Genomic DNA, 16247 nt, shown 5'->3' on the forward strand with positions numbered 1-16247 from the left:
ATTTTCTTTAATATTGTTTGGGAATCATATGTATCATTCAGTGAACTCTTTGTGTAAAGAGCATCCACTATCTTTCCTTAGTGTATCCACATTAATGGCAACATGATTCATCATACTCATATGCGTCGGACTAGATAGCGATATTATTTTAGTATATTGTGATGTCCTTCTTGAGTATCCTTAGAAATGAATTCTAGAAAACTTAAAGAATTCAACAAAATATTCTCATTCAAAATTCAATTTTACCATTTAAAGGCCTAGAAAAATTCTGAACATAATATATTACCTCCATGTGGATCAATCCCTTTCCCTATACTTATCAGAGAGTAACTTAAGGCAAGAATCATAGAAAGATTATTGAATGAATTAAAATTAAAATTAATTAAAACACCTGAACTTTGGACTTATCTGACATTAGGTTATATGGTGTTCCAAGAGTAAAAATTGATTTATGTGATTCATGAAGTGCTAGTTGTTGAAGTTTTTTCGTCTATCCCCAATGATAAGACATGTATAGGTAAAACAGTTATTCGTTTAGGAATTTATGACCGACAAATGTTTTTTGTTCTTCCAGGATAAATATTGACCTCACTCCATGAATTCTATGCCTCAAGTTATAGGATCAATTTGGTGGGCATTTCATATCTCAATAATGAGCATTTATAAGATTGTAACTTGGATATTTTCATTTAAAAGTAGCAGGAATATTTATCGATAACTCCTCAAGGCATGATAGGATTATTTTACAGTTGTGTGAACATATGTAAGCCTCATTTATCAAAAGCTTTCAATATTTCTCCAAAATATTGAATACAACATTATAAGAAACCCAAAACAACATTTATCTATGTTCTATGAAAGAATATTTTGGATAATATTGATTTAGGCCTTAATTTCAAGGACTATGCTAAACATTAAACTTCGACATAATATTCCCTCCAGATCTGTCAAGTTCTGGGCAAATATTTTCCTGGGCCAGCTATGAAGTTTCCAAAAAATGGAATATTCTAAAGAAAAATATATCAGATAGTTTTCTAGAAAGCAGGAAACTAATTGAAAAATAAATTGTATAAAAAGAAGCGGCATTGAAACAATTTTCCATGAGTATAGCATGAACTTAAAAAAATTAAAAGGGCCCAATTTAGGAAAAAGAAAATAACATATTGATTTCAATTTCAATAAGAAAATATATAATGTGAGGTTAGTTAAAATTTTTAAAATATTTTCCAGATTCTATACGGTTCCTAGGGAACGAAGAAAAAACTCATGAGATGAGGTTTCTTGAAAACTTGACAATCGACTACAAATAGAAATTCCCTAAAAGCTGTTAGAAAATAAAAGAAATAGGGTTGGGACCAGAACATTGATTTGTCACTGTGGAAGCATATGCATCAAAAGTTAAATGGATGGTTCCTAAAGGATAATTTTTTTGTCCTAATCAACAGACTTTATTGATAAAAATTATTCTTTTAGGACAAGAGGCTGATAGCGTGGACTTGAATGAACTTGTTGGTCTTATGGTATATCTAAGTAAAGAAAATGATACTTAGGGCCTTTATTTGTTTATAAACTCCCCTGGTGGATGGGTAATACCAGGAATCGCTAGTTACAATACTATGCATTTCTTTCCTCCTGATGTACATACTATTTACAAAATATAAATATATAGTTTTAAGACTAACAAACATTACATAGAACTGCATAATATAATCTATAAAGCAAGAATCTTATTATTTTCCCTCATTTCTAATTAAAAAATATATATGTAACTTAATTAAAAAAGACTGATGTAACTTATTTCATGCATGGAGAATAGTTAATAAAAAATATAGATGTAATTATTTCAATACATTGGTGTTTTTTTATATGAAATACAATTATTTAATTTTATCAAAATGACACCCAAAATTTGAAAGATTCAGTCATCAAATCTGGTCAATAAAACAGAAGAGATTAATTATTCTCCATCATAGAAGATGAATTGAAATAATTACATCTATATTTTTTATTAACTATTCTCCATGCATGAAATAAGTTACATCAGTCTTTCTTAATTAGTTGATGTACAAATTGTTCAGCTTGTGGACACTTGTGAAACTTTTACTGAAATTCCCATTATATCTTGACATCTCAAGTCAAGCAAATACCTTACTTATTTTTTTAGCCTTACTTTGTGAGCTGCAGGGAATAGGTAGAAGTAAAGAAAATGTATTTTTTTATTGAATACTGAAACATAAAAAGGAAGAGGAATAGAAAAAAGTTCGACTGCCTCTGAAACCTGCCACTCTCGATCACAAAGCCGGCAGATTCTATTGGTCTAGGGTTTCACAACCAGCGGTCCACATGGCAGAAACCATTGGAGGGGTTGCCCATAGAGCAAGGTCTTTTTCTTCCAAAAATTTAAAGATAATGATTTATTTATTGATTTAATCAAAATACATCACTTAAGTTCCATTGGCATCACACAATTTATTTAATGAAGAAATTTTGATATTTAACTTGTCAGCTTATACATATTAATCCTGAATTTTGCTTATCCAATTTTTGCATGCTTAATTTACATATTTTGTACCTTTATTCAATACTAATTCAAAAAAAAAATTTATAACGTGCATATGCCCGATATCTTTGGCTCTATGTATGAGTTTTCTCACAAATTATTTTACTGTGGGAGAATATCTGATGCTTCTAGGTATCCATTTCACAGTTTTTCCAATATGAACTTGCAGAGAAAACATCATTTCCAAAATTTATCCAAACATAAAACCTAATCTCGGACGAGATACATAGCCAATCATGTTTGATTCGTAGAGATCTTTTAGACAAAGTTTATGCAAATAGACGCCGTTGTTATGATTTTCAAAATTCAAAGAAAAATCACCTTGACTGTCAAAATGTGTCGACATCTTAGCATGCTTCAGCCAATTAGTTAAGATAACAATGTTCACACGTGTTAAATATTTTGCAATAGTAAATTCTACCAGAGATATGATAACCAATAAAACAGCTGCTTATATTAAGATAAATACAAAAAAAATCCACTTAAATCATTTGATACCTCTTTACTTACTGACAAAAAATCCACTACGAGTTATTTCTAGGTAGTCTCAATAATTTAGAAGAAATAGACCCCATAAAATGAAAATCAGATGAAATATAAATTATAAATAGAGAAAGAACACTGAAAACGTTTTAAGAGGTTGAAAAAAACTATCTTTTTCATACATGCCTTTGTCAGGTGATCTACAACCATGCGGCACGCGAGACTGCCTAAGGCATATGTATGATATCTGAAAATGAGAAATCAAAGAACGGAGGACCTGCAAGAAAAGAATAAAAATCAGGTTCATAAGATTTTAGAAAGAAATGAAGCTATCTTTCACCAAAAAGAAAAAGAAAAAGATGAAGCCACTATAGAAACAACAAGATGCATAATTACCCAAAAGGTCAAGATGAAATAAATAAATAGCACACTCGAGGTGTTTCCAGAGTACGAATTCATGAAAACCTACGAGCGTGTTGTTACGAAGTGTCTACAACTCATTGGAAAAGTTAGTTTATCTTTAAATCTACGGAAGTGTAATTTCCATTTTGCATGTTTAAAGAGGACATAATGTTGATGAAAGCGAGACATTTACGGTTTATGCCTCCTCTGAGCATTTCCAAAAGTCAACAGGTAAAGATTTGAAATCCAATCACCCCAAGAAATTTGAAACAATGGGTTTTTAGCTCTAATTTTGCTTTTTTTCCTAAGAGAGAGAGTCAAATATGCACTGTGTTGATCTTTCATTTTCTCCATCCAAACTTTGATAGAAAAAATTTTCAACAACATTCGAGATAAACATGGGCAGATGCCTTACCTTCATGATCCTTGAGAATGTAGAACGGGATATGAGCAATCATCTTCGAACCTGCTTCATTCCAGTTGACCACACCAGGGCCTTTTTCCTTCACATTTGGGGGCCCAAGAATAGACATACAGATGGCCGGTTCATCCATCAATGCCAGGAAGTCACATGCCCTCTTCCATACTGTTTTACCCAAGTTATGAGATCTAGCCACCTTTAAGAAGAATCTTAATTTCTCAGCTTTTAAAAGTGGAAAGAAATGGTGAAGAATTAAGAGTTCAGAGGTAAGAGAAAATAAACCTTTGCAAGTGATACTCGAGCCCTGGGAAGAAGTTCATGATGTAAAGTGGCTAGCTTGGCAATTGCGGTAACAACGAAGCAGAGCAGCCTTGATTGAGAAGACTTCCAGGCCGCTGCCGCATTTATGCTGAGGGCTGCCTCCTGGCTGAGACCCAATCGGCTGCCCAAACGAGAGAAACCTTAAAATGGAGATGTCTGAATGCATGTATGACTCTATAAGGAGTAGTAGAAAGATAGGGGCATTATCGTCTTTTTGCATTTCCTTGACGTTTCCCTTTAAATATGTAGCCCTCCCCGTTGGAGGGCAGGACATGAGTTAGTTGAATTTCACTTCCAATAGTCTCCTTCTCTCTCGATGACGTCCACTCCGCCACTCTCTGCCTCTCTCGTCTCCCCGGCGTCGTCCATCCCGCCAGGGTTAGCCGTTCCTGATATGATCCCAGTTGGGATCCTATCAGATAGCTAGATAGCAGAAGAGCAAATGGCGCGTGGAGAGAAGAGAGAAGGGTGGCAAATATATGTTTAATTCCATAGAAAGTAGGGGTGGAGATATAGATAGCAGAAGAGATGGAGGTGCAGAGAAGAGAGTGGGTTGGTAAAACCCACGTGTAACTCCATATGCAGGAGTAGAGAGATAGATAGATACACATATAGAAAGATACATAGATAGATATTGGAAGAGATAATTTGGCTGGAGAGAAGAGATAAGGGCACTAAATACATGTATTACTCCATGGAGAGTTAGTAGAGAGATAAATAGATAGATATAGTGGAAGATAGAATAAGAATGGAGAGACGAGAGCAAGATGGAAAATCTGAATATTACTCCATAGGAAGGCGTAGTGAGAAAAAGATAATGGAGCAAGGAGAGAATAGAGATGGGTGGAAAATGTATGTACAACTCAATAGAGATTAAAAATAGGGAAATAGATAGACAGTAGAAGATAGAATAGAGCATGGAGAGAACAGAGTGGGGTGGCAAATTCCATGAGTAACTCCATAATCTGGAGGGGAGAGATAAATAAATAGATAGATACAAAGAGAAAGAGATAGAGAGAGAGAGAGATAGATAGGCAGAAAGAAGAAGAGACAATGAAATAAGGACCATGAAGGGGGAACAGAAGATGGAATAGGTTGGACGAGACACAGATCAGCAGGTCTACGGTTTTTTCCGTTGCTATCTGAGGGACAAATGGATTAGATGACTGAACAGATGGACAGTTGTATATCAACAGTAAATCAGCACCGCCTGATGAAGGAACGAGACAGAATGGAAGGCACAAAGGCTTTCCTTCCATTTCCCATCCGAGGTCAGGATGGATGACTGATGACAATACAGAAAAAATGGATGATGGATCATCATCCGTCCGCGACCCTTCCTTGGGAGTTGGCTGAGGGAACAGAGAAAATGCCACACTCTTTTAACAAGAATGGTTTCTGATACGACTCCGACGTATCAAGGGCTTTCCATCATTTAGCCCAGTAGGGGCATTTAGGTCATTTGGACCTCTTTGTAATTCCTTTAAATAGAGCAGCCCTCCCTTGAGGAGGGCAGCCAGCCAAGAAGTATTCCAGAAATGTGTTTGGCTCCCTCCGGTGACGTCCACTCCGCCAGACCCCTCACGTAGGCAACGTCCACTCCGCCTGCCCCCACCTGCCATAGTCCATCCCGGCACGCCGACGTCCATCCCGGCGCCTTCTCCCTCCGCCGACGTCCACTCCGCCGGACCCCTCACGTAGGCGACGTCCACTCCGCCTGCCTCCACCTGCCGTAGTCCATCCCGCCACGCCGACGTCCATCCCGGCGCCTTCTCCCTCTCTCCTCGTCTTCTCCCCGATACGAACCAGCCAGGTTCGTATCAGTTTCCTACCCATATACGAAGACATTTTTCTGTGAATGCCTAGCCCCAGGTTACAAGGTCAAGAATTAATCAGGAGTGGTACAAGCAGACTTTAGGCGCCAGTTTACGAGCGGGAGCAAAAAGTGGATAAGAATAACATTAAAAAGTGCTAAGTTCAGATCAGTGAATAAACCGAAAGAAGAGACGTTTCTCGCCGGGCGCAGCAATAATAATAATATTATCCAGGCTGGGACTGCATTACCAACCTGGATGATATGTTCTCGTAGAGAAGTAATTCTAAGCTCTCAAAGAGCTCGCGAGCATCATCTTTGTGAGAGATCCCTCCGCCTGCATGCTCCCCAATGGCCCAACATAGGTACAGAGCCAGCTCAGTCTGCGAGGATAAAAAAAGAATCCATCAGAGAAATCCAGTGAACACATTACCAAAATATAATTCTTCAAAACTCGAACTTGGAAATTAATTAATGCTTGACTAAGTCAGCTAACATTTCTGCTTTCATATAAAAAATAAATCAGATTTAATGTTAATGACTGGCAGACTGAAACGTGGATTTAATCTTCTTTCAAGGAAACTTGGACTTCTGTTAGCAAAAGATCGTCACTCCCTTTCTTTTATTGCCTCATTATTTTATTGTCCTTCATCATTATTTATACGTAGGATACACAGGAAAGCATTAGAAGTGTGTTGTGTTGTTTTGTTCTTTCTCCATGTCTCTACCTCCCCACTTGTCAGCTAAGGTTTGGTAATGGTGAGACTGTGTCTCCACCATTTATTATTCTGACAAGTCCTACTTAAACTGGGATATTTTTCATGCTATGGAGATGAGCACCGGTTATTCCATCTGGACGATAGCTTCTTTTTTTGGTGATCTTAGGAGCTGAAGATAAGAAATAGTAGTACTATTACAATTAGGCCTAGTATTTGAAATACTAGAAATGTTAAAAGTGAACGCAGAGAAGCAGCCACAAAGAAAGTTCAACTTCTGTCAGTGAACTTTCCACAAAGAAGCTGTTCTTATTTCATTTGTTCTTCTCTTAACTTGTAAAATGCTTCAAGTGTTGTAAGTGACCTATTCTCGTTTCTCTCAATCAAAAATAAGACAAATGATAAATCTAGATAATCTGGATATTACAATTAGGCCTAGTATTTAAACCAGTCCAGGTGATTAAAGATATCTTTTTGGCACCAAAACCCTAACTCAAGAGAAAAACGGTGCGCAGTACCCAAGCACAAGGTCACTCATTTTCCAGTACTGGTCCTAAACAACTTTCACTTTCTTTGTGGCTGTGCCAAGAAAAAAGAAAAAGGTTATAGGTGAAGTTTTGTAGCTAGAGTTAAAGAAAAAGGTTATAGGTGAAATTTTGTAGCTAGAGTTAAGGATAAAACTATGAATGTGTCTACACCTGAGCTTGAAACTCAATTTAACGTTTGTCTCCCACAAGTTAAAAAATAACAATGAAACTGATACGAGACTACCTCGGACCTACCAGAGGACCAAGCGTCGTCGGTAAACTAGGAGCTAAATGGTCAACATAATGGGGCTATAAATAAGCATAAGGGGAAAGCGGGAAGGTATCTTGAATTCAGTTGAGCTTCCCGATCCAGAGGGTAGGGTTGTTGCATTCGACCCCCCTAGTTCGATTTCTTCTTTCTGTCCTCCCTTGTTCCCTAGATACTACCATTTCTCTTCTCTTTCTTGAATTCTACAACTGAACGCTGTCCACTCAGAAGTTGATTCTTGAATTTCTTGTTCAACCTACTATCTGACGACATCCAAGACGAAGAGAAGTGTATCAGAAACCAAGACGAACAACGAAGAGAATGGAAAGAAAATATTAATTTTAACAAGCCATAAAATGAGCAAATAATATAAAAAAAAAGTACCGCAGCAAACTCCAATGATCAAGTATCAGTATCATTCATAAGTAGGAAACAGGAAAAAAAACCATTACCTTTTCAGGTGTACCACATGCCTCGGTAAGTCTATCAATGATAGGCTTCTGCAAGATAGTCCAGAAAAAAACGATTCACAAAAAGATTTTTTTTTGAAATATAATTCACAATAAGATATAATGATAGAACTCAGAAAACATAGGAAAACTCATCAAAGGCCTAACAAGCTGAAGACAAGCTTAAAAGCAATTAATAAAAGATATTGAGTATCTATTTAATGAAATAATGGTGGAAGTTAACCAAAGTAAAGGTGGCGTCAATCTGCAGTGAGGCAATTGACCAAAACGTCCTTAAGGTAAATGATTCAAGAAATGAAACAGGCACATAATATGGGCTTTCTTGCGATCAACATTTTAAAAAGAGTAACGGAGAGGTGTAATATGTGAGGGCTGTCAAAGCACTTTGTTGTTGAACACCCTTCCCTTAAGATGTCTTCCCGAAGATGTTGCAGATGAACTTGGTTTGGGCATCAACGATGGAGAGAGAAAACGAGCCAGGGAAGAGGAAGAAGAAGAGAGAAAGAAAAGGAGCACTGGTGCACAGGGTCGTTCTTCCAAAAGCTGCTCGAATTCTTCCATACGGAGAGAACCCTTCATATAGATTACAGAGAGGGTTTGGATCTTAAGAACGAAACCCATTTACAACCATAAAAGTAATAGAAGTTAAAGGATTATATAACTAAATTTTCAGAACGAGATGATTAAATTACAAAAGTCATAAAAGAAAAAAATGGATTCTGAATTCTAAAAAATATTTTCCATATTATAATTGTATTTTATTCCAAGAAAAGTATTCATAATAAATCTACCATATGGCAATCAAACGAGTGCAGTTTGATACCTTCAACAATGCAATAAATTCCGGCCAACGTTGAAACACATCCAGAATAAATTCCAAGGACCTCTTCCTCACCTAAAATACAATGCAAATACAAGATTAAGATTCGTACCCAATAATATGATAGGTTACCAACGAGGAACCCTACTAGAGAGAAAGTTAGACGGGAAAGAGAGGAAGAAGATAGTGATAGTTTGAGATGTCTACCTCACATCAAAGATTTAAGAGATTTGACCATGAAAAATATTTCCAAGTTTGGCAATTTGATTTTGGTTCTCGAATAGAATTACAATGTATATTGTATAAATCACAAACATAGATGAAGAAATGACATATTAAATGCTCCGGTCTCTCCGTTGCATGGACGTTCAGGGCTTTCTTCTCCCGCCTATGCTTATTTAAAGGTTCTCCCACACATGTGACATTATTCTCATGTGTGTCTAAAAGGCGAGCACCTTCTTGGGCCTACTGCTATATTGTATGAAAACAACATATCACAGTTCTTCACCCTGCCAGATGCAGTAGGGCATCTTGTAGCCGGATGCAGCTCAGGCGATCAAAAAAGCAACCAAATTCTTCATAGAAACCCTAAGCGTTCATAACATGATACTATGGACAAAATAGAGGTATAAAAAGATATAAGGCCCCTAGACTAGGACAGGCCCAATAGTTATCCAGGCTTGACCTTGTGGGCTCCTTCTTTACGAAAAGTCCTCCAAAGGATCTTATTATAATTCTTACCTCCCAAAATGCAAGGATGATAGGCAATGGACGTTGCTTCTGCTATGACATGGAACAAATTATAATTTACCCCAGATTCTCTAACTTGTAGTTCCTGCTTCCCAATGCATTTTTTATACTTAAAATAAAGATATTATGCTAACAGTTTGATATCTGAAAGATAACATGCTGAATCGTACCATTTCCTTACTATTAATGGCACAGTCATGACCTTTTCGTCTATTCAACACAATAAGATTTAAAAACTAGAAAAATCCTAGAAAAAAAATTTAAATACAAACTAAAAATCTATCTCTGCTCTTATCATTTTCCGAAGTAAAGGAGAACTAGTTTCTGGATAAGTGCAGTAATAACCTGTGTGTAACTTAGGTGCATACCTAACTACAAATGAAACAATTATTATCATATTCATACATACATATCACAAACAGATACTTGTGTAAGGCAAACTGAAAGAACTTATAATAACAGGTGGAATTTTATCCTCCAGACTACTCGTAAATAGATCATTGTCCCGTCATAATCTTTAATGCACACTTTAAAAAAGGGGAAAAGGTTGGAATATTATAGACAATTTTTTAAAAGTTGATTTCATCAGGCAGATATGATGGTCAAGTATTTTCAAGTAACCAGAGCCAATAACTAAATGATAATAAACGATACGGCTAAAAGGGGAGAAAGAATGGCAATTCATGATCGTTTGACCAATGAAAGTGTTACCGGCATGTGTTCATTTAATTGAAGATCTAAACACGAATTTTGCACAAATGCTTCAAAAGCAATGAAACATAAAAGAATTTTACATAAAACATCATTTAATGTATAAAAGGGTCAACAATTGAACCCGGAATCTTGACAAATAAAAACAATAGAATTTAATCACAAGGCTATTTCATAGGTTCCTCAACAGACAACAGAAAGCATAGAAAAAAAATAGACATTACTTAAGACTTAATCACAATAGTGGATTTTGTTAAGAACGATAATCATGGCCCACAAAAAAACTAGTGGACTTTGCAAGTAATTACACAAATGGTTTGTTTGGATGATTTTAAAGTCCAACTTAGGATTGAAATCTTCAAAACGTGTTGGTAACAGAGAGAAAAAAGATAATGCCTAAGGTTATGCAAAAAAGGTTGAATCACTCGCCTCAAAAGCAAAAAACTTATCAGGAAATAACGCGGCATTTCTGGACATCAGAAGTGGAATTAGAGCACAAACCAAGGCTGCAGAAAGACCAAAAAAGTCAAAATTTTGGATTCTAGACCTAATGTTCCATTAATTATAAAGGAAAACTGAAAAATATACTGATACAAGCAGTAAAAAGCCGAGACCTCAAAATAGAAAAAACATACAATCACTGGCATCCCATAGAGCAACGCGAAAATAAACATCTAGGTAATTTGGTGTCATCCGGAGAGCCTGCCTTAGCCTATCCGACTGCGTGGCATTTACAGAGGCCTGTAGAGCCGCGTCCATATCAGGAGACATCCAATCTCGTGCCTGAATATGTAAAAAGGTGAACATGGTTAAATAAATAAAAACTAATTAATTTTAATATAATTTTGCAAAGATCTTGTGGTACTTTGAAAATGATTGAGTTGCAGAAGTTTTCATTTTATCATTAAATATGCAATGCAACGTCATTAAACAAAAGTTTGGTTATTCATAATTGAACTATGACGGAGGGTGCTTGTTGACGGGGGGAGCTTTCCTTTTTATTTCTCATGAACTTTAATCCAATTAAGGAAATAGATTATACCATGAGCCTCCGCTCTCTCTTAGAGTAGTGAATCATCTTTATGATCGTCCCTCCTGATTCATGAGTGATCCTCTTTTTTTCTCAATTATGATTAAAGATGTCCTTTCTTCTCACTTCAAGTCATTTTTCACTTCCTTAATCTTTATATGCTTCTCCTTTACTCCCTTTTTTTCTCTCCAAAACTTCATGATGAATTTTTTAGTCTTGAAACATATATATTTGGGATGAGGCACAGTATAAATACTCGTAGCATCATTTTTCTCAGATATTTGATGCGGTCCGGGTGCGGGCTCGGCGGGGGAACCGTCGGGGGGGTTGCGGTCCGGGTGCAGGCTCACTGGCCAGCTCCAGATGTCGCAATTTTATTACTAACACGAAGGCCCATGCGGTGAAAGTGAAATCAGCACTACAGTACTTGTTATTCAAGCACCATTACACAACGAAATTTTACCCAAGAGATCGCAAACAAATGTCAGAGGCATTAAAGGAAAGAATATTTATATTTCCATTCCTCAAAGAATCTAAGCTCTTTTATGAAAGGATCAAACATTTTTTCTATTAAAACACTTCAAGTAATGTTTTATGCAGTTAATGGCTAAAATCTGAATGGGTATATTAGATTCACTGTTCTAAAATAAAGGAAAACCCTAGTGGAAATATTGAACTTATGATAACTTACAGCTAACCCATCATTCTCATCCTTGAGAAGGTCAAGAAAAAGTGAATCTGCAACGTCGATTGAGTCGTTGTCATCAGATCCTGAGCTAGCCCCTCTATCTTTTATGGTTGTTCCTGTATATGCTTCATCCATAAGAGCCAGAAGCATCTGAAAATAGAAAAATATTTATAAGTATAGGGTGGGCACAAAACCTAATTAGGAAAAATGGGCCCTTACTTCTGGTGCAGTGCTCTTCTGGATTGTTGCAATACTACTTCCCACGAGTGTGCCTGAGTTTCTCCCGACTTTTTCCAGTGCCATCACAAGTACTGTTATCACAAGTCTACCGATGTTACTAACCCATGGAAGATAAAAAATGAGGAGAGATCAAATGAAAATAAGGACACATGTTTATATCACTGTTTGTATGATCGAGAAATCTGACTATACAAGTCCAAATAGAGCTGTAAGGAGTAGACAACAGTACAATACATATATCTGGACAGATTCATAAACTGCATGCTGCACAGATTATTTTTCGTGTTGCACCCAACGAAATGGATCAATTTACTAAAAGCATACCTATTAATGCAGTGGATTAAGATCTATTTTACTGGCATAGATGAGTAATTCACAAAGTACACAGTTACAAATTGGGAAGTCTGCCATTGGGTTTGCTGTCACCTAATCCTTCTCCCGCTCTCAAAAGAAAAAGAATACACGAAAGAAGATTATTTTCCATATGCTAAATGGTGGCAGGGCCCCAAATGTTTTAGGGCAGGACTGCAAAAGTTATTAGATCAGGACCCTAATATACGATCATCAAATAAAGTTGTAGACCAGAGATGGGGGACCAGACATATAGTATTTCTTTGAACAAACAAAATCACAAATTTATGAGAAAAAGAAAGCGTGAATACAGAATGAAGGGAATATTAAAAATGCCTCAGATTTCCCAGTCATCAAAAAAACTGAAGGCATTGAACAAAACAGAAACATCTCAATAATATCTCCTGGTGCCCACAAAATTATCCCAAACTTTAGCAAGACTGGTACAAAAACAACTCTAAGATCTTTGGAAACTGAAATAACCCAGGGATAATTTTATACGAAATCTAGTGGTTTCATGTTTGACGTTTTATTGATAGTGTTGAAGAAGATAAAATGGATAGAACTTGGTTACTTAGTGTCAAATAAAAGGGATATCTTGGGCCAAGCTCGGTTTGGCCCACTACCCAATTTTAAAATCGGGACAATAACGGCTAGTTTTTTACTAGCCGTTATGAACAGTAAATTAGCCGTTAAATGGCCTGTATATATACCTACTTGAGTAATAAAAAACTTGAACATTTTCTCTTAAATTCTGTTCTTTCTCTCTACTTCCTCTATTCTCTCATTCTCGCCCAAGAGTGTCTACACAATTCTGTCATGGTATCAGAGCAGGATCTCTGATCTTGCATTTGATATTTTTTGTTTTTTGGAGCTTAAGAGCATCCTACGGGAGGCTACCTAAAGCGTCCAGAGAATTGCTTCCGCTGCGTCTACACCATGACCGAGGAGTCAGTGAAGATTCAGGCCCCGGCCGTATCGTCTACATCATCTGGGCACCAGTTGATCGTCCCGGATCGATGGCTGACGCATCTTCTGGTGCTTGCAAAGTGCAATATATTCAATGGCCACAATCTCCTCCTGTGGTCAAGAACAATCCAAGCTGCCTTGAAGCCTCGCAATCTTCTACACCTTTTGACTGAAGATCCTCCAAACGAAGATCATCCAGACTTCCAGAGATGGACCATGGAGGAGGAATTCGTATTTGGTTGGATGCTTGATTCTCTCTCTTCAGAGCAGCTCACAAGGTATACATTATACGCGACTTCTAAAACTTTATGGAAAGCCGTCCATAGAAATCATTCTAAGAAGCATGACAAGACGAAGATAATTACTCTCATCGTCCAGTCATATACTCTCAAGCAAGGAGACATGGATGTGCTTACCTATTCCAATAAACTGAGAGACATTCACAATGAGCTGGATCATTGTCGTCCACCCTCTACTGATCCAGTGGCTAGAGCCCATGAGGCAACTAATCGCCTCTGTCAGTTTCTTAATGGTCTTAGACCAGAATTCGAACTTGTCAGGAGTCAGCTTTACAACCGAGAAGATGAACCCTCATATGACGAGGCTGAATCCAAGGTGATGCAAGAAGAAAGTCGTTTGAATTCTGTTAAAGGAGCCATTGAAGGTACAGCTTATATAGCAAAAGGTCAGCCCCAGCAGAAGGGAGATCAAGAAAAAACTAACAAAGAGGGTATATTCTGTAACTACTGCAAAAAGAGAGGACATACCAAAGAGAAATGCTGGAAACTACATGGAAAGCCTCCCCACATTGCAAGAGCACATCTAGCCCAGCAGGAACAAAATTCTGGTAATACTCTTCCCTCAATGCAGGACCTCCAGAAGGTGATAGAGGAAATTCAAAATTTGAAGACAATCATTCACTCTGGTTCTGTCATCGGCTCCACCTCAATGGCCAATACGGGTAACAATGATTTTTTAACACAAATAGCTTTGTTTACTAAGGATCTAACAACTGCTTGGATCCTAGATTCAGGAGCTACGGACCATATGTCATCTAGGAAGGAATCCTTCATGACATATGAAAAACTTGCTCCTGGGAAGCATGTACAAACTGCTGATGGAACACTACTTCCAGTAGTGGGAATAGGCAATTTGGCCATACATCCAATTGGCAAACTTAAAAATGTTTTACATGTTCCAAAACTGTTTGTGAATTTAATCTCTGTTCAGCAGTTAGCTAAGATAAATGAGTATACTGTTCTGTTTGATAATCTGGATGCTTATTTGTGTCATAAGGAACTCGGGTGGAGGATTGGACTAGCTAAAGTCCAACATGGACTCTACTACCTTCCATGCCAAAAACATGGAGTCTTAGGAGGAGATCAAACGAGAACAGTAGCTACTGCTACATCAAAGGAGTCACTTATGGCGATTCATCAAAGGATGGGTCATCCATCTTTCTTCCTCTTAAAACAAATGTATCCGCATTTATTCAAAAACTGTTTGATGGAAAATTTGATATCTGAAGTGTGTCAATTAGGAAAGTTTAAACGTACTACCTATCCACCAAGTAAATCCTACTCAACTAAACCTTTCCAAATAATTCACTGCGATGTTTGGGGACCCTCTCCACAACAGGATATACTAGGATTCAAGTATTTCCTAGTCTGTGTAGATGACTATAGTAGATATACCTGGGTGTTTCTTCAGAAACACAAACACGAAGTGACTCAAAATATCAAGGTGTTATGTTGCCTTGATCAGGAGACAATTTGGTGATCCAGTACAAGGACTTAGAACAGACAATGCCAAAGATTTCCTAAACAATGGATTACTAGAATTTGTTACCAGTGAAGGTATAAGACATAAGACTTCATGTCCTTATACTCCACAACAAAATGGAGTTGCTGAAAGGAAAATTGGTGATATAGTGGACAGGGGAAGAACTTTACTAGTGCAAGGAAATGTCCCAGCAAACTTATGGGGATTTGCAATCATGACAGCTACGCACTTAGTGAATAGACTTCCTTCAAGGACTCTAGATTTTAAGAGCCCACTTGAGTTAGTGGAAATGCACTATCCTAATGTGCGACTAAAAACAGGATTACCTGTTAAAATCTTTGGGTGTGTTGCCTATGTATACAATCATACGCATAAACAGAATAAGCTATCTACAAAAGGTTTGAAGTGTGTATTTATTGGATATTCTGTTACTCAAAAAGGATACAAGTTATATCATCCAATTACTCGAAAGTATATTGTATCCAAAGATGTAGTATTTGATGAAACATCCTTCTACTACAAGCCACATGGTACTGAAGCTCATAAAGATGTAACTCAGTTACTCACCAGTAAAGAGACACCAACACCAAATATGGATACTGACCAAGAAGTACGTGTAGAAGTTAGATTACCAGAGCAGGAATTTGACAATTCCCTTGCTGAGACAAATGAGATCGAACCTACGGATATGAATCAAACAAATGAAACAGGAGTCACAACAAGAGAGCTGGAAGGGATACACAAATTGACCCCATACCCCAAATACTATCAGAGGAAGAAGAAGGAAAAATCAACAGACCCTGTGGACTTGAGTGAAGGGGGAGAAAAAGGTAACATTACTGAAATTGAAACTGATAACCGTGGGATAGACTGGCCAATAGCCCTAAGGAAGGAAAAACGAACTTGTGTGAAACCTGTACCATAT

At 37.2% G+C, this 16247-nt stretch overlaps 1 protein-coding gene across 1 annotated transcript in view; it reads right to left on the bottom strand.

The window, feature by feature from the left end:
• Window positions 1–3136: 3136 nt before the first annotated feature.
• LOC144707491 (AP-5 complex subunit zeta-1) overlaps window positions 3137–16247 on the bottom strand; it is a 29356-nt gene continuing 16245 nt past the window's right edge. Inside the window, exons 7-16 of the mRNA XM_078580620.1 lie at window positions 12200–12291; window positions 11984–12130; window positions 10898–11045; window positions 10692–10768; window positions 8805–8876; window positions 7964–8011; window positions 6256–6383; window positions 4149–4308; window positions 3861–4062; window positions 3137–3320 (exon numbers count right to left, since the gene is read on the bottom strand). Of these exons, the coding sequence (XP_078436746.1) occupies window positions 3271–3320; window positions 3861–4062; window positions 4149–4308; window positions 6256–6383; window positions 7964–8011; window positions 8805–8876; window positions 10692–10768; window positions 10898–11045; window positions 11984–12130; window positions 12200–12291 (1124 nt within the window). The 3' untranslated portion in view covers window positions 3137–3270. The remainder of the gene's footprint in view (window positions 3321–3860; window positions 4063–4148; window positions 4309–6255; window positions 6384–7963; window positions 8012–8804; window positions 8877–10691; window positions 10769–10897; window positions 11046–11983; window positions 12131–12199; window positions 12292–16247) is intronic.

The sequence above is a fragment of the Wolffia australiana genome, chromosome 9 (genome assembly GCF_029677425.1).
Source record: "Wolffia australiana isolate 7733 chromosome 9, ASM2967742v1".
In the NCBI taxonomy this organism is placed as follows: Eukaryota; Viridiplantae; Streptophyta; class Magnoliopsida; order Alismatales; family Araceae; genus Wolffia; species Wolffia australiana.